General features: G+C 47.0%; 1 protein-coding gene across 1 annotated transcript in view; it reads right to left on the minus strand.

Moving 5' to 3' along the window:
• Positions 1–27296, minus strand: part of slc12a1 (solute carrier family 12 member 1) — a 73128-nt gene continuing 45832 nt past the window's right edge. Inside the window, exons 21-26 of the mRNA XM_060924314.1 lie at positions 25713–25838; positions 15061–15172; positions 14814–14900; positions 14499–14634; positions 553–620; positions 1–136 (exon numbers count right to left, since the gene is read on the minus strand). Coding sequence (XP_060780297.1) covers positions 1–136; positions 553–620; positions 14499–14634; positions 14814–14900; positions 15061–15172; positions 25713–25838 — 665 coding nt within the window. The remainder of the gene's footprint in view (positions 137–552; positions 621–14498; positions 14635–14813; positions 14901–15060; positions 15173–25712; positions 25839–27296) is intronic.

A 27296-nucleotide genomic window follows, 5' to 3' on the forward strand; every position in this document is an offset into this window, starting at 1 on the left:
TTAAGAGTAGAAGGTGAGGACACTCTTGTGGTTTCCACGCACCAGCAGAGTGGGAGGCAAGTTTTTAGTTAGAGCCTCCAACCACGACATGTAAAGGTGATCAGATACAGAGCCTTTACGTGCAATGGGCATGCTCCTGTAACACACACACACACACACTACATCATCATCTGGATTCTATATGTTACTGCTAAAGTTATTATAATCTGTGTGTAATAATAATAATAAAAATAATAATATTAATAATAATATGAAACATAATACAGGTGTGTGTGTGAGATGGGTGTGTGTGAGATGGGTTTGTGTGAGGGGGTGTGTGAGATGGGTGTGTGTGAGAGGGGTGTGTGTGAGAGGGGTATGGGTGAGACGGGTGTGTGTAAGATGGGTGTGTGTGAGACAGGCAGGTGTATGAGAGGGGTGTGAGTGAGACAGATGTGTGTGAGAGGGGTGTCTGTGACAGGTGTTTGTGAGACGGGTGTGTGTGAGACAGGTGGGTGTATGAGATGAGTGTGTGAGAGGGGTGTGTGTGTGAGACAGGTGTGTGTTACTCACACTATGATGAGTTTAGCTGCTCTGGAGCTCTCCTGCAATAACTCATTCAGACGCACCTGAAGACTCGTCTGTACAGAGAAACAAACACAACATTCATTCATTCATTCATTCATTCATTCATTCATTCATTCATGTGTTTATTTATACAGCCATCCATTAATCAGTTGATGTCATTTATTCATTCACTTATTCATCTAATGATCAATAAATCCATTAATTCTTCCATCTATTTATCATCTATCCCTCATTCATTCTTCTCTCAACTACCAACACTTGTATTTATCTATTCACTTCTGCACTAATTTGTTCATTTATTCATCCATCAATCATTTCACCCACTTTTTCATTCATTTGTTCATTATTTATTCATGAATCCATCCATCCATCCACTCCACCAATAAACTCATATTTATTCACGTGTCATTACTCATTCACCCACTGTTGAATTATATGTTCATTTGTTCAGCCCTTCATCACCCCCCCTTTGCGTGTGTGTGTGTGTGTGTGTGTGTGTGTGTGTGTGTGTGTGAGCATGCTTGCGTGTGTGTGTGTGTGTGAGCATGCTTGCGTGTGTGTGTGTGTGTGTGTGAGCATGCTTGCGTGTGTGTGACGATCCAGCCCAGAACTTCCAAGTCTTAATCTGTGTATCTGTGTTCCATGTTGTCCACACTGGGTTTCCCTGTTCTCACCACGCTGCGCTAGCACACCTGCTATGCATTCGCCATTAGTTACCTTATATAAACACGGCGTGGGTAATGACTTAACATGGAAATATACTCACTGTTACATCAAGTCAAGCTAGTGTTCTTTCTCTGTTTAACTTCTCTGTTTTTTGACTCTGGACTCTGTTTTTTGCCTACTTGCCATTTTTGGATTCTCACTCTGGATATATTAACTGTGTTTGCTGAGACTTATCCCAGCTTGTACTCTCCCCTGCTGAGTCTTCACTATCAAGACTCACCAAAGTACATCTCACTGCTCTTCTCTGTGATAACCATAGCTGCTTATTGTGTCTGAGTCTGTAGCTGTGACCTTTGGGCCGTGACAGAATAGTTCTGCCTCATAATCGACCCAGTGGACTACGACACATTCAAGGCTGCATTAGCTAAACAGTGCTCAATACTCGGAGCCCATCAGCAAGAGATTGTAATAATTCACCAGGGCATGACCTCCATCACTGAGATTCTTCAAAGACTCTCCTCCCAGATGGAGAGCCTTCAGGTTTCTATTGTTGGCCGACCAGCGCCAGCGCCTATCAGCCCACCGGCGGCCCCTGTATTTCTACCTCCCTGAGATCCCCATCTGCGTGATCCTCAACTGTATGATGGTGCGCCCAGGACCTGCTGTTCATTCCTCTCTCAGTGCTCCTTAGCAATAGAACTTTAGGCATCTGCCTTCCCTTCTGAGAGCTCTCACGTGGTGTACGTATGTCATCACACTTTTAACGGGAAAAGCCGTAAGTTGAGGACAGTGGTTTGGGATGCCAGGGCTCCCTGCAGTCCAAGTTTTAAGGAGTTTTCATAAGAAATGCAGAAGGTTTTTGACTGATATCCCAAGGGCAGGGAAGTGGCTAGATGGGGCTGAAGCAAGGAGGTAGGCCACTTCACAATTATGCCATTGAGTTCCGGAGTCTGGCTGCGGCAGTGGATTGGGCCACTAGTGCCTTATACAACAACATCTTTGATGGACTTAATCATGCCATTTTGGACAAGATTGTGCCTCATGACCTTCCTGAAAGTTTGGATGGCCTGGTGGACCTTGCTGGCTGGGTGGACGCTTGCTTACAGCTGTGGAGTCAAAGAAGCAGTCATTGGTTTGAGCCTAGGACCATCACTCATCCATCGGATAGTGCCACCTCAGCCGAATTAGAGCCCATACAATTAGGCAGGACCTGGGTAACTCCAGAAGAAAGAAGGCACCATCATGAGACTAGTTCCTGCTTTTACTACAGTCTGGACATTTCTGCTCCTGCTGCCCGTTAAAAGAGTCTGCTCATTAGTAGCTGCAGGGATACGGGTAAGCATTTCAACACACTCTTCCCCTGCTGAGAGCTCAGCGTTTCCTGTCAAAGTAGTTTTTCAGAATAAGATTCAATCTATCAAAGCCCTCATTGACTCTGAGGCAGACAAGAGTGTCTTTATCAAAACTTCCTTGGTAGAAGAGTTGGGCATCTCCTTCCAGGAGTTAGATTGTACCCTTGTGACCAGAGCTTTGAATGGGGCTGAACTCAGCCTCATCTCCCGTGTCACTGACCCGGTAACTCTGAAGGTTTCAGGGAACCACATCGAATCAATTTCTTCCTTCACCATGAATGATGCTCATGAGCCTATTGTGCCTTATATATATTGAGCCTTCCAGTGGTTATATGATGGGACCATCCTCTCCTGGAGTACTCGGTGCCTGGCTCCCTGCCTGTCATCAGCTCAGACTCCCCCTGGCCCCTCTCATTACCAGCCCTGCCAAGAACATGGATTTTTCTAACAGTTCTCCCAAATATTTGGCTGTTCATATATAATAATAATAATAATACATTTTATTTATAAGGCACTTTACATTTAGAGCAAATCTCAAAGTGCTACAAAAAGTATAATTAAGAGTCATATGTTCTGCTGAAAAGAAATGTTTTAAGTCCTTTTTTAAAAACTCTCAGTAGTCTGTGGTGCCCTCAGATGATCAGGGAGGGCATTCCATAGGTGAGGGGCAGCAGAACAGAAGACTCAATCACCTATGGTGCTGAGTTTAGTCCTGGGGCGGCAGAGGCGAGTTGAGTGGGTAGAGCGAAAAAAGAAAAAAAGAAAGAAAGCACAACTTTATTCATCACATACTTGTGAAATTTCTTCTCTGCATTTAACCCATCTGAAGCAGTGAACACACACGTGAGCAATGAGCACACACACATACCCAGAGCAGTGGGCAGCCATGCTAACAGCGCCCAGGGAGCAGTTGGGAGTTAGGTGCCTCGCTCAAGGGCACCTCAGTCCAAGGCTGTCCCATATTAACCTAACCACATGTCTTTGGATTGTGGGGGGAAACCAGAGCACCCAGAGGAAACCCACGCAGACAACATGCAAACTCCACACAGAAAGGCCCTCGCCAGCCGCTGGGTTCAAATCCAGAACCTTCTTGCTGTGAGGTGACCATGCTAACCACTTACACCACCGTGCCACCCATGTTGAGGTGAATTCTTTCAGGTAAATGGGAGCATTTCCCCAGATGCACTGGTGAGTAAGAAGGGAGATCTTGTATTCAATCCTGGCAAAGACAGGGAGCCAGTGAAATGAATGGAGAATGGGTGTGATGTGTTCATAATTTCACGCACTCATCAGGATCTTTGCAGTGCTTTTCTGAATATATTGTAGTCTTTGAAGACTCTTGCTAGGGATCTCAATGAGAAGTGCATTGCAGTAACCCAGCCTGGAGGAGACAAAAATGTGGACTAACTTTTATGCATCTGATAAGGTTAGAGTAGGATGGAGTTTGGCAATATTTCTGAGATGGTAAAAACAGATTGTACAAAGTTGTTTGATATGGGCTTCAAAGGTGAGTTGAGGGTCAAATTTTATACCAAGGTTGGTGACTAATGAAGAAATGGGAATGTCATGATCAGAGAATGTAATGCTGGTTATGGAGGACAACTGGATCTAGTGTGGGGTAGCAGCCAAGATTGCTTCAGTTTTGGAGCTGTTCAGCTGGAGAAAGTTGTGATTCATCCACACCTTTATCTCCTCCAGACAGGCAGTGAGTATAGACAAAGGATGATGATGATGATGATGATGATGCAGAAGAATGTGTATCTGTTTTTATATAAAGTTGTGTGTCATCAGCATAGCAATGAAATGAAATTCCATAGTGACTAATGACATGACCAAGGGGGAGCATGTATAGAGTGAACAGGATAGGGCCAAGGACTGACCCCTGATGGACCCCGCAGGTGACTGTGTGTGTCCGGGATCTTGCATTTCCAAAGGAAATGTACTCTGTTCTGTCAGTGAGATAAGATTTGAACCAGTTAAGGGCCATGCCAGTAAGTCCAATGGTGTGTTGTAACCAGTTGAGGAGTATACCATGGTCAGCAGTATCAAATGCAGCAGACAAATAGAGAAGAATGAGGAGGGAAGGTGAGCCAGCGTCAGCTGCCACCAGTAGGTCACTTGTAACTCTTGCTTGCTCATTGGGGATAGATTAGGGATAAAATTAGCTCATGTTTTAAGTCATTCAAATTCTGTAAAGCTGCTTTGTGACAATGTTTATTATTAAAAGCACTATACAAATAAACTTGACTTGACTTGACTCTAACCAGAGCTGTTTTTGTGCTATGGGCAGAGCGGAAACCAGACTGAAATTTTTCAAAAAGATTGTTGTACATAAGATGGTCCTGAAGGTGGGCAGCAACTACTTTTTCCAGCACTTTGGAGAGGAATAGGAGATTAGAAATGGGCCTGTAATTGGCAGAAACTTCTGGATCAAAAGTGGGTTTTTTGAGAAGTGGTCTGATTACAGTGTTTTTAAAGCAGATGGAATATACCCAGCCTGAAGAGAGAGGTTTATTACAGTGGTAATCAAGGGACTTATGACAGAGATATTTGCTTTCACTAGGGCTGTAGGAAAGGGGTCAAGGGCACAGGTGGAAGGTTTCATTCTCCTGATGATATCTTCGACCTCTTGCTGTAAAATTTCTGGGAAGCAGTTAAGCAGTTACCTGGGAGATCTCAACCTGTGAGTAGGCAGTTGAGACAAATAAAGTGGAAGAACCAGAAATGACAGAACAAATTGATTCAATTTTTGTTTTGAAGAAGGCAATAAAGTTATTACAGTGCTCTTCTGTAGTTTCTGTAAGTGAAGGGGTTTATGGTTTAAGAAGATGAATGACAGTGGAAAATAGCTGCTTGCAATTTCCAGGACTATTTTTGATGACATTTGAGTAGAACTGTGACTGTGCCTCTCTAAGAGACTTTGAGTAGACCTGTTGGTGTTCCTGATACACTAGCTTGTGAACTGTAAGCCCTGAAGCTTTATAACACTGCTTGAGAGCATGCCCATTTGCCTTCATTTTCTGTAACTCACTGGTGAACCAGGGGGCAGAGCGGGGGGAAGGTGATGGTTCTGGTTTTAACAGGAGCATGGAGATCCAGAATGCTGCTCAAGGTTTTATTGTAGAAATCCACTGCATCATTGGCTGATAAAAAGTCTGTATGAAGAACATGCCGGAGATCAACTGTTATAATTTCTGGGTTAATATTATTCAATTTTCTAAAGCAAATTTTGCATTTGGGCTTGATAATGGGAGATAATAATGGCAACTCCATGGAGACGGCCTTGAGGTTGGACACACTGAGATCATACACATGTAGATTGCTGAGAGGGGCAGAGTCAGTGATGACCAGATCAAGAGTATACCCCTTGGTGTGTGTGGGGACATCAACAAGTTGTCTGAGGTTAAAACAATCCAATAATTGGAGGAATTCAGCTGCAAAATGGCAGAAGGGGGTATTGACATGAATGTTCATATCTCCAAGTATTATAATATTGGTAGAGGGTATACAGAATGTTGAAAGAAGGTTGCTCATCTCAGAGATGAAATATTGAATATATTACGTTCATTATGTCTTCTTCTTTAAATCAAAATAATTAGTTTTCTTTTGTTTCAGACATGTAAAAGCTTTTTACCTTTACCTGACATGTTTCGACGGTGTAACTTCCGTCTTCATCAGAGGGTCACCCGGATGTTGGTGTGTGACATGCCTTTATAATCAGCTGATGTTACGGAGGTGTGACCTCCCTGTCAATATTGACAGGTCGGTCACACCTCCCACTGTCAGTGTTGCCCCCTCAGGATGGCGCTCCAGGTGTGGGAGAGCATGTATGCCCCCTCATCCCTGTTTATTGTTCTTGGGCTACGCTTTCTGATTTCTATTGACTCCTTGATCCAACGGTGGTATCTGTTGTTCTCTTGCTGTATGATCTGAGCATTGTCCCAATCCATTATATGATTTTCCCTTCTGCAGTGGTCTGTTATTGCTGATTTCAGGTTCTCTTGCATAGCTTTTTCTTTCATTGCTCGTTTGTCTCTGTTCTGTTTCTTTTTCACATTCCTTTTTATGTTCCTTTTTCCATGTACTAAAACTAAAACAGCAGGAGGTGTGACCGACCTGTCAATATTGCTCAAGACTCACCGATTCCACATCAGACAGGTCCTGCAATGGCTCCTGGAGAATCAACCTTTTTGCCAAGACAGAGAAGTGTCTTGTCTCTCGTCTCATCTTTGTCCACTTATCCGGGGCCAGGTCACGGAGGCAGCAGTCTGAGCATGGAAGCCCAAACTTCCCTTTCCCCAGACACCTCGGCCAGCTCCTCGGGAAGAACATCGAGGCATTCCCAGGCCAGCCGAGAGACATAGTCCCTCCAGCATGTCCAGGGGCTTCCCTAGGGCCTCCTCCTGGGGGGACATGCCTGGAACACCTCCCCAGGGAGGCGTCCAGAAGGCATATGAAAGAGATGCCCGAGCCACCTCAGCTGATTCCTCTCGATGTGGAGGAGCAGCGGGTCTACTCCAAGCTCCTCCTGAGTGACTGTGCTTTTCACCCTATCTCTAAGGGAGCGCCCAGCCACCCTGCAAAGGAAACTCATTTCGGCCGCTTGTATCCACAATCTTGTTCTTTCGGTCATTACCCAAAGCTCATGACCATAGGTGAGAGTCGGAACGTAGATCGACTGGTAAATCGAGAGCTTCGCCTTTTGGCTCAGCTCCTTCTTCACTACAACAGACCGGTAAAGCGACCGCATCACTGTGGAGGCTGCACTGATCCACCTGTCAATCTCACGCTCCATCCTTCCCTCACTCATGAACAAGATCCCGAGATACTTAAACTCCTCCACTTGAGGCAGGACTTCTCCACCAACCTGGAGAGGGCAAGCCACCCTTTTCTGGTTGAGAACCATGGCCTCGGACTTGGAGGTGCTGATTCTCATCCCAGCTGCTTCACACTCGACTGCAAACCGCCCCAGTGCATGCTGAAGGTCCTGGTTTGAAGAAGCCAAACAGGACATCATCCGCAAAAAGCAGAGATGAAATCCTGTGGTTCCCAAATAGGATTCCTTCTGGCCCCTGGCTGCGCCTAGAAATTCTGTCCATAAAAATTATGAACAGAACCGGTGACAAAGGGCAGCCCTGCCGGAGTCCAACATGCACTGAGAACAGGTCTGACTTGCTGCCAGCAATGCGAACCAGACTCCTGCTCCGTTCGTACAGGGACCGGACAGCCCTTAGCAAAGACCCCGAACCCCATACTCCCGAAGCACCCCCCACAGAATACCACGGGGGACACGGTCGAATGCCTTCTCCAGATCCACAAATCACATGTGGACTGGTTGGGCAAACTCCCATAAACCCTCGAGCACCCTATGAAGGGTATAGAGCTGGTCCAGTGTTCCGCGACCAGGACGAAAACCGCATTGTTCCTCCTGGATCTGAAGTTTGACTATTGGCCGAATTCTCCTCTCCAGTACCCTGGAGTAAACCTTCCCTGGGAGGCTGAGAAGTGCAATTCCCCTATAATTGGAGCACATTCTCCAGTCCCCTTTCTTAAAAAGAGGGACCACCACCCCAGTCTGCCACTCCAGAGGCACTGTCCCTGACCGCCATGCAATGTTGCAGAGGCGTGTCAGCCAAGACAGCCCCACAACATCCAGAGACTTGAGATACTCAGGGCGGATCTCATCCACCCCCAGTGCCTTGCCACCGAGGAGCTTGCAAACCACCTCAGTGACTTTGGCTTGGGTAATGGACGAGTCCACTTCTGAGTCATCAGTCTCCACTTCCTCAATGGAAGACGTGATGGTGGGATTGAGGAGATCCTCAAAGTATTCCTTCCACCGCCTGACAATGTCCCCAGTCAAGGTCAACAGCTCTCCACCCACACTGTAAACAGTGTTGGCAGAGTACTGCTTCCCCCTCCTTAGGTGCCAGACGGTTTGCCAGAATTTCTTTGAGGCCGACCGATAGTCCTCCTCCATGGCCTCACCGAACTCCTCCCAGTTCCAAGTTTTTGCCTCTGCAACTGCCCGAGCTGCGGCATGCCTGGCCTGCCGATACCCATCAGCTGCCTCAGGAGTCCCAGAGGCCAACATGGCCCAATAGGACTCCTTCTTCAGCTTGACGGCATCCCTTACTTCAGGTGTCCACCACCGGGTTCAGGGATTGCCGCCACGACAAGCACTGGAGACCTTGTGGCCACAGCTCCAAACAGCCGCATCTACAATGGAGGTAGAGAACATGGTCCACTCAGACTCAATGTCCCCCACCTCCCTCGGAAGCTGGGAGAAGCTCTCCTGGAGGTGGGAGTTAAAGACCTCCCCGACAGAGTGCTCGGCCAGACGTTCCCAGCAGACCCTCACCATATTTTTGGGCCTGCCAGGTCTGTCCAGCTTCCTCCTCTGTCAGCAGATCCAACTCACCACCAGGTGGTGATCAGTTGACAGCTCAGCCCCTCTCTTCACCCGAGTGTCCAAGACATAGGGCCGGAGATCAGATGAAACGACTACAAAGTCGATCATCGACCTCCTACCTAAGGTGTCCTGGTGCCACGTGCACTTATGGACACCCCTATGCTCGAACATGGTGTTCGTTATGGACAAACCGTGATGAGCACAGAAGTCCAATAACAAAACACCACTCGGGTTCAGATCGGGGAGGCCATTCCTCCCAACCACGCCCCTCCAGGTGTCACTGTCATCGCCCACATGAGCGTTGAAGTCCCCCAGTAGAACAATGGAGTCCCCAGTCTGAGCACCTCTCAGTACCTCTCCCAGGGACTCCAAGAAGGCCGGATACTCTATACTGCTATTCGGCCCATAGGCACAAACAACAGCAAGAGCCCTCTCCCCGATCCGAAGGCACAGAGAGGCGACCCTCTCGTTCACTGGGGTAAACAAGAACACATGGCGGCTGAGCTGGGGAGCTATAAGCAAGCCCACACCAGCCCGCTGCCGCTCACCATGGGCAACTCCAGAGAAGTGGAGAGTCCAGCCCCTCTCGAGGAGCTGGGTTCCGGAGCCCAAGCTGTGTGTGGAGGTGAGCCCGACTATCTCTAGCTGGTACCTCTCAACCTCCCACACAAGCTCAGGCTCTTCCCCCCCAGTGAAGTGACATTCCATGTCCCAACAGCTAGCCGCTGTGTTCGGGGATCAGGTCGTCGAGGCCCCTGCCTTCAACTGCCACCCAATCCACACTGCACCGGCCCCCTACGACTACCTCTGTGGGTGGTGAACCCACAGGAGGTCGGGCCCATGTCACCACTTCGGGCTGAGCCTGGCCGGGCCCCGTGGGCAAAGGCCCAGCCACCAAGTGCTCGCATATGAGCCCCAACCCCAGGCCTGGCTCCAAGGTGGGGCCCCGGCTGCACCATACTGGGCAACGTCATGGTCCTTGATCTATTATCCATAAGGGTTTTGGTAACACAGAGAAGTGTTAGTTCTGTAAGCACACTGTTTCTTTTCTGAGCTTTGCGATATCCCCAGGGGTGGTCCAAATGGATTGAGACAAGTTCAAGGCAGTCTCTAAGTGGCCCATTCACTCTTTTCATAAGGACTTACAGTGCTTCTTGGGGTTTGCTAACTTCTGTCAGAGGTTTATCAGGAACTACAGTTCCATTGCCACTTCTCTGACTGAGCTCACTTCCTCCAAATGTCTCTTCTCTTGGACTAACAATGTTGAGAGTTCCTTTACTTCACTAAAATGTAGGTTTTCCATGGGACCCGTTCTCATCATTCCTGACCCAGCCACTCAAATTGTCCTCAAAGTGGATGCCTCAGACACTGGCATTGGGGCTGTCTTGTCTCAGAGATCAGCTAAAGACCAAAAGGTGCACCTCTGCATGTTCTTTTCTCATTGCTTGACTCCTGCTAAGCACAACTTTGGTGTAGGAGATTGAGAAATCTCAATTAAGCTGGCTCTGGAGGAGTGGAGGCAATGGCTGGAGGGCACTGAGACTCCATTTATCATATGGACAGATTGACTTGCTGACTTTAGGACTGCAGTTGACTTGCTGACTTTGGGACTACGGTTGTCGTGAATGGTTTTGCGCTTTGGTTTCTGTTGGTGGGGGGTTTATAGCGTCAATGAAGCTGACTTTATGTTAGGACTGTTAATGTTATAATCATGGTGTCTGTTGTTGCCCAGATGGAGATGGGTTCCCTTTTGGGTCTGGTTCTTCTCGAGGTTTCCACCTCATGTTGTCTGGGGGAGTTTTTCCTTGTCACCGTCACCACAGGCGTGCTCATTGGGGATAGTTTAGGGATAAAATTAGCTCATATTTTAAGTTGTTCAAATTCTGTAAAGCTGCTTTGCGACAATGTTTATTGTTAAAAGCGCTATATAAATAAACTTGATGGATCATAAGAACCTTGAATATGTTAAGTCTGCTAAACAGCTTAACATACATCAAGCCAGATGGTCATTGTTCTTCTCTCACTTTAACAAGAATGCCAAGCCTGTTGCTCTCTCCAGGCAATTTTCTCCAGCCTCCCAGCAAGGCACAGTCTATGTGTGCCTCTTTGTGTGCATTCTCACATGCTTCAATGGGGACACAGCTCCCTTCTAGCCTGTCACCCAGGGGTTGTTCGGACTTTCTCCATCCTCAGACATTTCTGGTGGCCTACTATGCGATGGGATGTCAGGACCTTTGTGGCAGCCTGTGACATCTGTTTGAGAAACAAGACTAGCAACCAACCTGTGACTGGACTTCTAAGACTCTTACCAGTGGCTCGCTGTCCCTGGTTCCACATCACTGTGGATTTTGTCACCGGTCTTCCCATCTCCAAGGGTAACACCTGCATCCTGACTATTGTTGATCATTTCTCCAAAACAGGCCACTTTGTGCTCCTCCCTAAGCTGCCTTCAGCTAAGGAGACAGCAGAAGTGATAATCAAGCATGTGTTCAGGGTTCACAGTTTGCCTGTGGACACTGTGTTTGACAGAGGCCCTCAGATCTCAGCACACTTCTGGAAGGAGTTCTGCAGACTTATTGGGGCCACTCCCAGCCTTTCCTCTGGTTACCCACAGACCAATGGGCAGACTGAGTGCACAAATCAGAAATTAGAGGTCACCTTATGGTGCCTGACTTCTGGTAATGCTTCCTTTTGGAGCCAGGCTGTTCCTTGGGTAGAATACACCCATTACAGCCTTCCCTCATAGTCTTCACTATCAAGACTCACCAAGGTACATCTTAGTCCTCTTCTCTGTGATTACCTTAGTGGCTTATTGGGTCCTAGCCTGTACCTGTGACTAGAGGTCTGCGCGGGTCGTATTTTTCAGTCCCGCTCCCACCCACGCCCGCATTGTGCAGTTCCACTCCCGCCCGCGCCCGCAAAGAATTATGATTTTCAGTCCCGCTCCTGCCCACAAAAAAATTATGATTTTCAGTCCCACTCCCGCCTGCCATATTTTGTCCCGCTCCCACCCGCAAATCCCGCATGATGCAGACATTTGCGTTATTTCTCAGGAAAGTTCTTGTCTTGACACAGCGTGATGGTGCCCCGCCCCCCACTTTGAGTGGATTTGAGCATAAATATCTGCAGCTCACGTTCGTTATTATTTACCTTGTTTCTGAATTCAGCATGTAGTGTCTCATAATAATAATAATAATAATAATAATAATAATAATAATAAGTGCTGTCAAGCGATTAAAATATTTAATCACGAATTGCACATTTTTATCACATGAGAAACCATTGTAATTCTCTGATCAGCATAAAAAAGTGAATGGGCTTGCTTCGTACCAATGGTGTTTGTTTGTTTGTTTGTTTGTTTGTTTTATTGCAAAGCAGAGCTAGCAAGAGGAGTGAACTTCACTCTTCTTGAAGTGATTTACTGCTTGAGTTAGTCTACAACTCTAATCAGAGAGACAGGTTACACAGTGACGGTAGGCTTGACATGCTTGATTATAATATAAAGTACACTATTATATTAACTTTAAGTTGTTCGTTGATAAATATTGCATTGAATCTGATCTTTACTGTTTCATCTCACTTAACACATTTTGTACTTTTACACTTTTTCTGCCTGTTGATGCGTCGCACTGTCCAATCAGAGGCGGCCAAATTTGCATATTACAGGAAGGATTTCTGGGATAGCATTGAGTTTACAGACGCTGTCTTCTTAAAACTGAATAAATATTTAAAAAGAGCCAAATGAGCCAGTCTTTTGAATGGCTCTTTTCAAAAAACGGATCACAAAGATGCGGATCCCATCAAAAAGCCATAAATCCCATCTCTACTAGTTTCAAAAGCTTATGAAAAACCTACATCATGTCACAGAGCATTAATCTCGTGATAAAAAAAAATTATCGCCGTTAAAATTGAGTCAAGTTAACGCGATAATAACGCGACATTTTTTACAGCAATAATAATAATAATAATAATAATAATAATAATAATAAAAAGACAGGCGAGCACGTAATTCCAAGTGGAAATTTGGTATATTTATTGTTCAGCCATACAAAACATTAGGTTAACCCAGTTTACATTTGTTAAGCATTTCTAACTAGAATATCCTATAGAATACCCTATAAGCATAGCATATATAAATGTTATAACAAAACACAGTCCTAGCCTACAAAAAAAAAAAAAAAAACGACAGTATAGGCTACTGTAGACATTATAGGGCTATGGTTGCACATTTCTAAAACTATTTGGGCTTGAGCCTCCGTGCAAGTGTTAAACTCAATATAACATAGCTGACCTTGTTTGAATATGAATAAGAAAAATGAGAAAATCAAACGCAGGTAAACGAAACAACTAAGCCTACTGCTTAGGCTATCGGGTTCTTTGAACAGCTATGGAGAAACAGCAAATTGTTCACTGTTGAGGGCTTCAACATACTGCGCCTTTCCTCCAGTATGCGACCACATGCTGAACGCGCGCTCAGATGGTGCGCTGGAACCTGGAATGGCCAGTACATGCCGTGCCAGTTTGGCAAGTGTGGGAAAGTCATAGCAGTGATTTTTCCACCACAGCAGGATATCTTTAGATTGGTGTGATTCGGATCCAATGAGTTTCACTTTCAGATAATCATCAATCTCGGAGTTTACAGACTTCGATTCAGCACCCGTAGCACCAACATCCTCCCATTCCTCAAACTCACGAAAAGTGACCTTTTTAGGTGGAGGTGGCTCCGCGCTTTCATCAGTTTGGACATCCAAATGTCCGATTTCAGGACTCTTGACTTTTTAACGGTAAATGTACCTCTTTTTAAAGCAGCACTTACTTTTGAAGCACTGTGAGATTCAGTAAAGGAGCTCTGCTCTTCTGCCATGATCGGAGATCTCAAACACGGAAGAGGAAAAGAATCGAGAAACGAACGAGAGATATTTATCCTCTCCTGGATCAGAATCAGAATCAGAATTCTGATGACCAGCTCATCTAAGGTGTCATTGAGGCATCATGTTAGTGTGGGTCACTGGAGGCTGGGTGTGAACGGCGAGTCATTAGAGTGATCAAAGGATTTCCCGTTAGGGTGATCAATGGGAAATTTAAGATGCCATTCCTCACTCAATCTAGCAATCTGACTCTCTCTGCAAATTTAGGCATCTTAAAATGTTTTTATTAATGCCAAATAAAATATCCAGCACAAATTATATATGATAGACATAAATTAATAATTTATAAATTTTATTTCAAACACGTTTTTAGTTAGCGGGACTGCAGCTTATCACCGCTCCCACCGCATATGTGCACTCCCGCTCCCGCCCGCGCGCGCATATGTGCACTTCCGGTCCCGCCCGCACCCGCAATGAGCTTTCAAAATTTGTCCCGCGCCGCACTGCTTTGCGGCGGGTCCCACGAGTCCCGCGGGACTCCCGCGGGAGTGCAGGGCTCTACCTGTGACCTTTGGGCCATGACACTGTGTGTGTGTGTGTGTGTGAGTGAGTGAGTGAGTGAGAGAGAGACACCTTCTCCTCAAAGCGGTCCAGCTCAGCATCAGTGATCTTCCAGGGATTCTCCTTCCTCAGAGCTTCAACCTGAGTTGAATCCTTAGAGCGCTCATACAGCCGGAATGGTGCAATCATGTCCTCAAACATCTTCCAGCTAAACACACACACACACACACACACACACACACACACACACACACACACACACAAGCTGTTTATTCACATAAACACCAGAACATCATGACTTATGTTATTCTAGAAAGGTCTCAGTAAAGCAAAACAACGTGTGTGCGCGCGCACACACACACACACAGTAAGTTTTAGGTGATGTACTTTTCTGAAGTGGGTTTGATGTGGAGGTCTGTGATGATGGTGATGTCCATGCATTTGATCCTGAATTTTTTCAGCAGATTCTGCATTCTGAAACACACACACACACACACACACACACACACACACACACAAATGATGTTATACAAGGTACAACATGAATAATTTCCATTCATTCATCTTCAATAAACACTTAACTAACACAGTAAACACAGAGTATCTCTTTGTGTGTGTGTGTGTGTGTTCATACTCTTCCTTGTCCTGCTCCATACGCTCCGGTTGTCCTGCGATGAAGATACGCAGTTTACAGTCTCTCCACTTCTTTCTTGTGGTCAGTATGTAGGGCAGTAACAGAGTCAGACCTGCATACAGGATTCACACAAAATCACACCACAGAGCTGCTGAGTTCTTGACTCTGATTGGTCAGAAAGTGTTGATTAATTTTCTATAACAAGTTTATATTAACATGCTGGTTCTAATATGTTAGTTTTTCAATAGTAACAGTTCATTCACAGACACTCTGAGTGGACGTGACACTGATAAACAGATTAACTGGTCAATTAATAGTTACCATGTTTGTTCAGTCACCCAGTCATCACAGAGTACAGATCCTGAGAAACAGTTATTTGAATTTAATTCTGCTCCTATGGTTGACCTTACTTACTTACTGGAGGAGTAGTACCTTTCTGGCCAGCCATTTGACAACTTGGCATCCCAGACTGGTCTCCCCAGATCCAGCGGCATGTGATGCATAAAATATGGCCAGCTCATCATCAGCAAGTGGCCAACACCATCCAGCTTCTCACATGCCAAAGACCGTCCGCAGTGGCTCCATGCGCCGCCTCTGGTCTCGCAGAATGTGGCGGATCTAGGGGAGACAACCCCGATAAAAATCCCACCATATTGGTGGTGACTGCTGCAGTGATTGGATCCCTGGTCATCGGGGTTCTTTCCCTGCCACTGGATTCAGACCATTCCCTGCACAAGCACCATGTGTTTACTGCTGTGCACAAGTACTCCCACATTAAAAGATTTCACGCACAAGGCATCCATCAAAGAATCTCTTGTTAACCCAAACTAGTCCTTCGGCGATCGGTGACGGGAACAGGATTAGTGAGATCTGGAAGTCCCTAGTTTCAAACTGGCATGATAGGCGGCAGAGTTCTGATTCAGTCGTCCCACTCTTGGATAGGAACAGAACAGTGTCTCAGCAGCGTTCTCTGTGACTGAGCAGCCCTTTTTAGGATCCACTCTGCTCACTCCGTAACGGGGAGAGGGCTAGAAAAGGTGCCCCAAAAATAGCCTGTTTCATGTACCCCTGGCTGGAATACTGCATCCAGCAGGATCACCACCCTAGCGGTTGAAAAACTTACAAACTACACTTTGCAACTTGGAATGTACGTACGCTTCTGGACAACCCTGAACACACTGATCATCCTGAAAGAAGAGCCACCTTAGTGACCCGCGAATTGAAGCATTTTCAGGTCGACATTGTTGCTTTTCAAGAAACCCGAAGAGCTGGAGCCAGGCAGTTGAAAGAACTTGGGGGTGGATACACCTTCTACTGGCAAGGCAGACCGGAAGGCCAGCCACGAACACATGGTGTTGGTTTTGCAATTAGAAGCAAATTGACCAAACATCTTACTGCTCTTCCTCATGGTGTAAATGAGTGTATTATGATGTGCATCTCTCTTGACAGAAATCAGTATGCCACTGTAATATGTGCATATGCACCAACCCTTGACACTGAAGAGGAAATGAAGGAAGCCTTCTACTCAACACTTGATACCATCTTGACAAGCGTTCATAAAGATGATAAGATTATCATTCTTGGCAACTTCAATGCAAGGATTGGAAGAGAACATGAACTTTGGAAAGGAATAATTGGTAAGGAAGGGGTGGGGGAAAAGCAACTCTAATGGAGTTCTTTTGCTCACCTTGTGTGCAGAACATCAGCTTACCATCACCAACACCATTTTCCGCCAGAGGAACAAACTCAAAACCACTTGGCAACACCCAAGATCGAAGCACTGGCACTTGATTGATTATGTCGTTGTTTGAGCTCGCAACTTGAAAGATGTCCAAATAACTAAAGCAATCACTAGTGCAGACGACTGCTGGATTGACCACCAGCTTGTCCGCTCCATCATTGCTTTAAAGCTTCATCATAAGAGGTGACATATAGCAAAACACCTGAGAAGGAGGCTGAGAGACTGAAAGATCCTGAGATGCGTGAACAACTGCAGCTTGCTCTCCACCAGGCTGTCTCGTCCATCCATGGCAGTAATGTTGAGAAGTACTGAGAGGATCTGAAAGCAGCCATTCTGTTAAGTAGTGAAGGCTCAATCGGTTACAGCACGAGGAAACACCAGGACTGGTTTGATGAAAACGATCATACGATTGGAAAACTTATGTCTGGAAAGAGGAAGGCTTTCTGTACCTGGCAAAGTTGTTAGGGTTTTGCTGAGATTCAAACCCAGGTCACTGGTGTGATAATCCAGCAAACCCCCACTAGGCTACCAGGGGGATGACTGAAGGGCAGAGGTGTGAGGCGAAAGTAGAGTATCAAAAAACAGTTTATTTACACTATATACAATCCAATGGAAAAAACAAAAAGAAAATCCAAAAGCTCAGAAGATAAACCAAAATAAAAATATCCAAAGGTTAAATGTCCAAAAACAAAAGGAAAGGCAAAATGCTGAACGCTCAGAAGATCAAAAAGGTACAAAGTCCAAAGAAAGCAAAAAATATCAAAAACACAAGCAAGATACGTGAGACAGAGGAAACTAGCACAAGACAGCATAGCATAAAGACTCCGTCACAAGGGAACAAACAGAGGGGTGTTTATACACAAAACAATTAAGGAACGCTCAGAAGCGTTTGGTTTATCTTCTGAGCTTTTGGATTTTCTTTTTGTTTTTTTCCATTGGATTGTATATAGTGTAAATAAACTGGAACACCCCTCCTAGAACTGCCACCTTATTGTGGTGGAGGGGTTTGTGTGCTTGAATGATCCTAGGAGCTATGTTGTCGGGGGCATTATGCCCCTGTCAGGGTTTCCCAAGGCAGACAGGTCCTAGGTGACAGGCCAGACTAAGAGCAGTTCACCAAAACCCCTATGGAGAAAAATCTGAGGACCGTGACGTTGCCCAGGATGACGCAGCCGGGGCCCCACCCTGGAGCCAGGCCCGGGGTTGGGGCTCGTATGCGAGCGCTTGGTGGCCGAGCCTTTGCCCATGGGGCCCGGCCGGGCTCAGCCCGAAGAGGTGACGTGGGCCCGACCTCCTGTGGGTTCACCACCCACAGCGGTAGCAGTAGGGGACTGGTGCAATGTGGATTGGGTGGCAGTTGAAGGCAGGGGCCTCGACGACCTGATCCCCGGACACAGCGGCTGGCTGTTGGGACATGGAATGTCACTTCGCTGGGGGGGAAAGAGCCTGAGCTTGTGCGGGAGGTTGAGAGGTACCAGCTAGAGATAGTCGGGCTCACCTCCACGCACAGCTTGGGCTCTGGAACCCAGCTCCTCGAGAGGGGCTGGACTCTCCACTTCTCTGGAGTCGCCCGTGGTGAGCGGCGGCGGGCTGGTGTGGGCTTGCTTAAAGCTCCCCAGCTCAGCCGTCATGTGTTGGAGTTTACCCCAGTGAACAAGAGGGTCGCCTCTCTGCGCCTTCGGACTGGGGAGAGGGCTCTTGCTGTTGTTTGTGCCTACGGCCCAAATAGCAGTATAGAGTATCCGGCCTTCTTGGAGTCCCTGGGAGAGGTACTGAGGAGTGCTCAGACTGGGGACTCCATTGTGCTACTGGGGGACTTCAATGCTCACGTGGGCGATGACAGTGACACCTGGAGGGGCGTGGTTGGGAGGAACGGCCTCCCCGATCTGAACCCGAGTGGTATTTTGTTATTGGACTTCTGTGCTAGTCACGGTTTGTCCATAACGAACACCATGTTCAAGCATAGGGGTGTCCATAAGTGCACGTGGCACCAGGACACCTTAGGTCAGAGGTCGATGATAGACTTTGTAGTCGTTTCATCTGATCTCCGGCCCTATGTCTTGGACACTCGGGTGAAGACAGGGGCTGAGCTGTCAACTGATCACCACCTGGTGGTGAGTTGGATCCGCTGGCGGAGGAGGAAGCTGGACAGACCTGGCAGGCCCAAACGTATGGTGAGGGTCTGCTGGGAATGTCTGGCCGAGCACTCTGTTGGGGAGGTCTTTAACTCCCACCTCAGGGAGAGCTTTTCCCAGCTTCCGAGGGAGGTGGGGGACATTGAGTCTGAGTGGACCATGTTCTCCACCTCCATTGTGGACGCAGCTGTTCGGAGCTGTGGCCGCAAGGTCTCCGGTGCCTGTCGTGGCGGCAATCCCCGAACCCGGTGGTGGACACCAGAAGTAAGGGATGCCGTCAAGCTGAAGAAGGAGTCCTATCGGGCCATGTTAACCTCCAGGACTCCCGAGGCAGCTGACGGGTATCGGCAGGCCAGGCGTGCTGCAGCTCGGGCAGTTGCGGAGGCAAAAACTCGGAACTGGGAGGAGTTCGGGGAGGCCATGGAGAAGGACTATCGGTCGGCCTCGAAGAAATTCTGGCAAACCGTCCGGCGCCTCAGGAGGGGGAAGCAGTACTCTGCCAACACTGTTTACAGTGCGGGTGGGGAGCTGTTGACCTCGACTGGGGACATTGTCGGGCGGTGGAAGGAATACTTTGAGGATCTCCTCAATCCTACCATCATGTCTTCCACTGAGGAGACTGAGGCTGATGACTCAGAGGTGGACTCGTCCATTACCCAAGCCGAAGTCACTGAGGTGGTTTGCAAGCTCCTCGGTGGCAAGGCACCGGGGGTGGATGAGATCCGCCCTGAGTATCTCAAGTCTCTGGATGTTGTGGGGCTGTCTTGGTTGACACGCCTCTGCAACATCGCGTGGCGGTCAGGGACAGTGCCTCTGGAGTGGCAGACTGGGGTGGTGGTCCCTCTTTTTAAGAAAGGGGACCGGAGAGTGTGCTCCAATTATAGGGGAATCACACTTCTCAGCCTCCCAGGGAAGGTTTACTCCAGGGTACTGGAGAGGAGAATTCGACCAATAGTCGAACCTCGGATCTAGGAGGAACAATGCGGTTTTCGTCCTGGTCGCGGAACACTGGACCAGCTCTATACCCTTCATAGGGTGTTCGAGGGTTCATGGGAGTTTGCCCAACCAGTCCACATGTGCTTTGTGGATCTGGAGAAGGCATTCGACCGTGTCCCCCGTAGTATTCTGTGAGGGGTGCTTCGGGAGTATGGGGTTTGGGGCTCTTTGCTAAGGGCTGTCCGGTCCCTGTACGAACGGAGCAGGAGTCTGGTTTGCATTGCCAGCAGTAAGTCAGACCTGTTCCCAGTGCATGTTGGACTCCGGCAGGGCTGCCCTTTGTCACCGGTTCTGTTCATAATTTTTATGGACAGAATTTCTAGGTGCAGCCAGGGACCAGAAGGAATCCTGTTTGGGAACCACAGGATTTCATCTCTGCTTTTTGCGGATCATGTTGTCCTGTTGGCTTCTTCAAACCAGGACCTTCAGCATGCACTGGGGCGGTTTGCTGTCGAGTGTGAAGCGGCTGGGATGAGAATCAGCACCTCCAAGTCCGAGGCCATGGTTCTCGACCGGAAAAGGGTGGCTTGCCCTCTCCAGGTTGGTGGAGAAGTTCTGCCTCAAGTGGAGGAGTTTAAGTATCTCAGGATCTTGTTCACGAGTGAGGGAAGGATGGAGCGTGAGATCGACAGGCGGATCGGTGCAGCCTCCGCAGTGATGCGGTCACTTTACCGGTCCATCGTGGTGAAGAAGGAGCTGAGCCAAAAGGCGAAGCTCTCAATTTACCGGTCGATCTATGTTCCGACTCTCACCTATGATCATGAGCTTTGGGTAATGACCGAAAGGACAAGATCGCGGATACAAGCGGCTGAAATGAGTTTCCTTCGCAGGGTGGCTGGGCGCTCCCTTAGAGATAGGGTGAGAAGCACAGTCACTCGGGAGGAGCTTGGAGTAGAGCCGCTGCTGCTCCACATCGAGAGGAATCAGCTGAGGTGGCTCGGGCATCTTTTTCGGATGCCTCCTGGACTCCTCCCTGGGGAGGTGTTCCAGGCATGTCCCCCTGGGAGGAGGCCCCGGGGAAGACCCAGGACACGCTGGAGGGACTATGTCTCTCGGCTGGCCTGGGAACGCCTCAGTGTTCTTCCCGAGGAGCTGGCCGAGGTGTCTGGGGAAAGGGAAGTTTGGGCTTCCCTGCTTAGACTGCTGCCTCCGCGACCTGGTCCCGGATAAAGCGGAAGAAGACGAGACGAGACAATTAAGGAACAGGGCGGGGCAGGAAACAGGCAATCAAGACAAACACAAAACACAGTGGCGGCCTCTAGTGGCCAAAACAAACATGACAAGATAAACATAACAGCGGCCTCTAGAGGCCAAAACAGTCCCTGTCCTAACAAAAGTGACCCAACTAACCAAGCTAAAAGGACTGCCTATCACAATATACAAGCCGAAGTTCAAGGGCAGATACGCCGTTTAAAAGACCAGTGGTGGGCAGCCAAAGCGGAGCAGCTTCAAGATCTTGCAGACAGAGGAGATAGCCGTGGCTTTTTTAGTGCCACCAGAACTATATTTGGATCCAGCATACATGGTGAGACACCCATAAAAGACAAAGATGGTAATCTCCTGAAAGATACAGAAAGCATCAATCAGTGCTGGAAAGAATATTTCCAAGATCTTTTAAACTGCAACTCTTCTGTAGATGGGTCTGTTTTTGATGAGATCCCGCAATTACCAGTCAATGCTGAGCTGGGAGCAGAACCGAGTCTTAGCAAAATAAAATCCACAATCAATCAAATGAAAAACGGAAAGGCTCCGGGTGTTGATGGAATACCAGCAGAGATATTTAAGCAGGGAGGTGATGAATTGGCCAGATGTCTTCACCAACTCATTCTTCTTATCTGGCAGATGGAGGAGGTAACATTGGACCTACAGGACGCAGGCATAGTTAGGATCTTAAAGAAAGGGGATAAATCTGACTGTGGAAACTATCGTGGCATCTCCCTTCTTGCTACTGCTGGCAAGATCATTGTTCGAATCCTCGCTAATCATTTATATCCACATGCTGAGGGCTTTCTACCAGAGTCTCAGTGTGGCTTCCGAGCTAACAGAGGAATGATTGACATGATCTTCACTGCCCGGCAGTTACAAGAGAAGTGTCGAGAGCAGCACCAGCCACTTTACATGGCCTTTATAGACCTAACAAAGGCATTTGACTCAGTCAATCAAGAAGCTCTGTGGTGAATCCTGGCTAAATACAGATGCCCTGAAAAGTTTATCTCTGTTCTGAGGCTCCTTCATGATGGCATGTCTGCCAGAGTCCTTGGCAGCCCAGGTAACAATGAGGCCTTCGAGGTGCAGACTGGCATAAAGCAAGGTTGCGTGATTGCACCTACCCTCTTTTCCATCTTCATATCTGCCATTTTCCATCTGATACAAGACAGACTACCTGACGGTATAGAGGCTGTCTGTAGAATGGATGGAGGGCTGTTCAATCTCCGAAGGTTGAAGGCAAGAACTAAGACCGCTACCACTTCTCTGATCGAGTTTCAGTATGCTGATGATAACTGTGTTTGCGCCAACTCAGAAAGTCAACTCCAGGCCATTTTAGACACCTTTGCGTATGCATACCAGAGGCTCGGACTCTCCGTAAACATCAAGAAAATGGAAGTCCTCTACCAACCATCTCCTGGTCAGCACCTTATGTCTCCTTCTCTTAGGAGTAGTGGGTCTGCGCTCAAGAATGTCGAGAGCTTCCCCTACCTAGGCAGTGCTTTTTATACTAAAGCTGACATTGATGCCGAGATTCTACATCGTCTGAAGGCTGCAAGCTACACCTTTGGCAGGCTGCGTGAGAGAGTGTTTGAAGAGAGAGGATAAGGACTGATACCAAAATCATTGTCTACAAGGCTGTCGTGCTACCTTCCCTCCTATACAGTTCAGAATCCTGGACCACTTACAGACGTCACCTTAAAAGCCTGGAAAAGTACCATCAGCGGTGTCTCCACCACTTTCTGGGCGTGAGTTGGCAGGACCGACAGACGAATAACAGCATTCTGGAGGAAACAAACTGCACAAGCATTGAAGCCATGGTGATTGAAAATCAACTGCGGTGGACAGGACATGTCATTAGGCTGGAAGATTCCCGCCTTCCAAAGCAAATCTTCTATGGGGAACTGGGCTCAGGCACTAGATCCCAAGGGGGACAGAGGAAACGTTTCAAGGACAATCTGAAAGCCACTCTTAAAACTTGCAATATCAGTTTGGTGGGCTGGGAAGACCTGGCTCGTGACAGAGCTAGATGGCGAAATGCAGTCTGGGAGGGTGTGATGCTGTTTGAGCATGAGCATCATCGCAAGACAGAGGAAAAACACCAGTGGCGCAAGGCGTGCAATAGGGCTCCCCTCATGGAAGCATCAACTCCCACCTATACCTGTGCCGTGTGTGGCAAAATCTGCGCCTCCCGAATCGGGCTTGTTAGCCACCAACGGGTGCACAAGCAATAAACTTTGTTTTTGGACAATCTTATTCAGCTCAAGGGATACCAAGAGAGAGACTTACTTACTGCTCATCATGCCAGGTGGCACATAGGGCAGCAACAAAGTTCCTCCACTGCTGGTGGTTTTCTGCTATCTTCCTTATTTTATTCCAGTTCTTGCCCATGGTTCTCCTCTCAGCTTCCACTATATGCCACCACGTGTTCTTGGGTCTTCCTTTCTTTATCTTCCCATCAGGTGTCCAGTGTAGTGCAGTCTTCATGGTAGATTCTTTCTCTTGCCTGATGACATGACCAAGCTATCTCCACTATCATATCATAACTATTGTACCTATGCTGTCCATTTTACATTGCTGGAGGAGATGTCTGTTGGAGATGGTGTGTGGCCAGAAGGTCCACAGACTCCTTGGAAGGCTGTTGGTGTGAAACAAAGACAACTTCATCATATCTCACTCTGTCATCTGCCAGCACTCAGCACCATACAAAAGAGTTGGTAAGACACAGCTCTTGTAGAGTTTCAGTTTGGTGTGGTTGGTGTACTGTGATGAGCGGCACACATTTTCAGGGGTTCTGAAGGCATGCCTTGCTTTATTGAGGTGATTTTGTATGTCATGAGGGGCAGCACGGTGGTGTAGTGGTTAGCACTGTTGCCTCACAGCAAGAAGGTCTTGGGTTCGAGTCCAGCAGCCGACGGAGGCCTTTCTGTGCGGAGTTTCCATGCTGCCCACATGGGTTTCCTCCGGGTGCTCCAGTTTCCCCCACAGTCCAAAGGCATGCAGGTTAGGCTAATTGGTGGCTGTAAATTGACTGTAGGTGTGAATGTGAGTGTAAATGGTTGTCTGTGTCTATGTGTCAGTCCTGCAATGACCTGGCGACTTGTCCAGGGTGTACCCCGCCTCTCGCCCATAGTTAGCTGGGATAGGCTCCAGCTTGCCTGCGACCCTGTAGGATAGGATAAGCGACTACAGATAATGGATGGATGGATGTCATGATTGGCTCCTCCATCAGTTGTCATGATGCTGCTCAGATATGTGAACTGGTTCACATAAGAGGGCTCTTCTTTGATCTTGACAGGGTGTCGTTTGGAGATGTTAAGTGCCATCACTTTTGTCTTCTTACTCCTGATATTTAGATCAACCTGTCATGCAAACTTGTTGAATCACCTTGTTTTTTCTCGGATGTTTTTGTGGGTGTGAGAAAGCAGGGCTATGTCATCAGTGTAATCTAGATCTTCAAGGAAAGAGAACAAGGTCCATAAGATGCCTCACCTATGATCTTTGGTGGTATGTCATTGAATCCAGTCAGTCACCAGGTTGTAGAGCAGTGTGGACATGACACACCCTTCCCAGATGCCAGTTTTCACTTCAAAGGTGATGTTGCTGTTCCCAACAGTGCAAGTGAAATGCTGGTCATAGCTCTGGAGTATTTGAACTATCACATGAGGTATGCCAGACGCCCAGAAGATCTTCCATAAGCTCTGTGTACACGATGAAAGGCCTTCTGAAACTCAATGAAGTTGATGTACAGGCTGCGCTGCCACTCGGTACACTGCTCAGTGATGTTACTAATGGCAACAATATGATCAGCACATCCCTTTCCTTTGCAGAAGCCAGTTTGTTGTTTCCAGAGCCTGAGGTCTGCTTCAGAGATTCTTGATAAGATAATCTTGGTCAGGATCTTGTCAAGTATGGATGACCACACCCAAAATATTTCACTTGTCCTCAGGTCCTTGTCCTGAACATGCCACTCAGGTTTTGTGTGAATCCATGCAAACAGTCCTGAGTCACAGTCCTGAGTTACAGAACAGCTCCACCCCTCTAAGCTTGAGTGGCATGTAGCAGCAATTTTGTTTTCAAATCTCATTATGTTCTAGATCATTATTGGGGGTGAGAGTATTTTAACACCATCTTGTGAAGATACACCAAAGATACACATGGCAGACTGTAATGGGTACAACCTACATAAATTCTTCTCATGCCACAGAATTCTGACTGTAGAACTTCATAAGATATGGGCCATTGTGCTATAGAACCACAAAGAGGTGTAATTTAGTTAAGCTACAGCCTCTACCTGTAAAGTTAAGTGTCTTTACGCTTTACAAAACTGTAAAGCGTAAAGACAGATCCAAGGCTGCACCTTCAGTGCTTGGATCCCTAATACAGAAATTACGGCTTCTTAAAACCAGACCACCTTGTCCTCAAACGTCCAGCAGTCCATGTGCTAAACTCACTTTATCATGATCTGTCTGTCATTTTATCATTATTTTTCTGTTTTAGTATGATTATGAATGGATTATGGATATGGTGTGGTTATGTGTGACACCACACCATTCTGTCCATCTGACTCGTACCTCCATCATCAAATAACCACCACACATCGATGGTTCCTTTCCCCTGCTTCTTCTTAAACTGAGAGCTGGCCTCCATTAAACGTTGGTTTATCTTCAAAACATCAGATGTCTGGGGCACTTCTACAGCTTAAAGAGAGAGAGAGAGAGATCAGTGAGACAGATGGACAAAAAGCAGGTAAAATGTAATCAGTAACTCAGATATCTGTAACTAGCTTCGTGATGATGGTGTTCAAAATGACAGTTATGCTGTTTCAAGGATCCTGAACATGATCGTCTAGTAAGTGCGGTGTGTACAGAGGAGGCCATGCCCATGCCCATGCCCACCACACCACTATACGTAATGACATCCCAAAAATGCTAAAATAACGAGCCAAAAATGTCTGGAAAATATTTCACAGAGGAGACTCAAGCTGTTTCCATCTGTCAGGAATGGTGTATGTTAGATTAGATTAGATTAGATTAGATTAGATTAGATTAGATTAGATTAGATTAGATTAGATTAGATTAGATTAGATTAGATTAGATTAGATTAGATTAGATTAGATTAGATTAGATTAGAACCCCGATTCCAAAAAAGCTGGGACAAAGTACAAATTATAAATAAAAACGGAATGCAATAATTTACAAATCTCAAAAACTGATATTGTATTCACAATAGAACATAGACAACATATCAAATGTCGAAAGTGAGACATTTTGAAATTTCATGCCAAATATTGGCTCATTTGAAATTTCATGACAGCAACACATCTCAAAAAAGTTGGGACAGGGGCAATAAGAGGCTGGAAAAGTTAAAGGTACAAAAAAGGAACAGCTGGAGGACCAAATTGCAACTCATTAGGTCAATTGGCAATAGATCATTAACATGACTGGGTATAAAAAGAGCATCTTGGAGTGGCAGCGGCTCTCAGAAGTAAAGATGGGAAGAGGATCACCAATCCCCCTAATTCTGCGCCGACAAATAGTGGAGCAATATCAGAAAGGAGTTCGACAGTGTAAAATTGCAAAGAGTTTGAACATATCATCATCTACAGTGCATAATATCATCAAAAGATTCAGAGAATCTGGAAGAATCTCTGTGCGTAAGGGTCAAGGCCGGAAAACCATACTGGGTGCCCGTGATCTTCGGGCCCTTAGACGGCACTGCATCACATACAGGCATGCTTCTGTATTGGAAATCACAAAATGGGCTCAGGAATATTTCCAGAGAACATTATCTGTGAACACAATTCACCGTGCCATCCGCCGTTGCCAGCTAAAACTCTATAGTTCAAAGAAGAAGCCGTATCTAAACACGATCCAGAAGCACAGACGTCTTCTCTGGGCCAAGGCTCATTTAAAATGGACTGTGGCAAAGTGGAAAACTGTTCTGTGGTCAGACGAATCAAAATTTGAAGTTCTTTATGGAAATCAGGGACGTCGTGTCATTCGGACTAAAGAGGAGAAGGACGACCCAAGTTGTTATCAGCGCTCAGTTCAGAAGCCTGCATCTCTGATGGTATGGGGTTGCATTAGTGCGTGTGGCATGGGCAGCTTACACATCTGGAAAGACACCATCAATGCTGAAAGGTATATCCAGGTTCT

The sequence above is a fragment of the Neoarius graeffei genome, chromosome 6 (assembly GCF_027579695.1).
Source record: "Neoarius graeffei isolate fNeoGra1 chromosome 6, fNeoGra1.pri, whole genome shotgun sequence".
Lineage (NCBI taxonomy): Eukaryota > Metazoa > Chordata > Actinopteri > Siluriformes > Ariidae > Neoarius > Neoarius graeffei.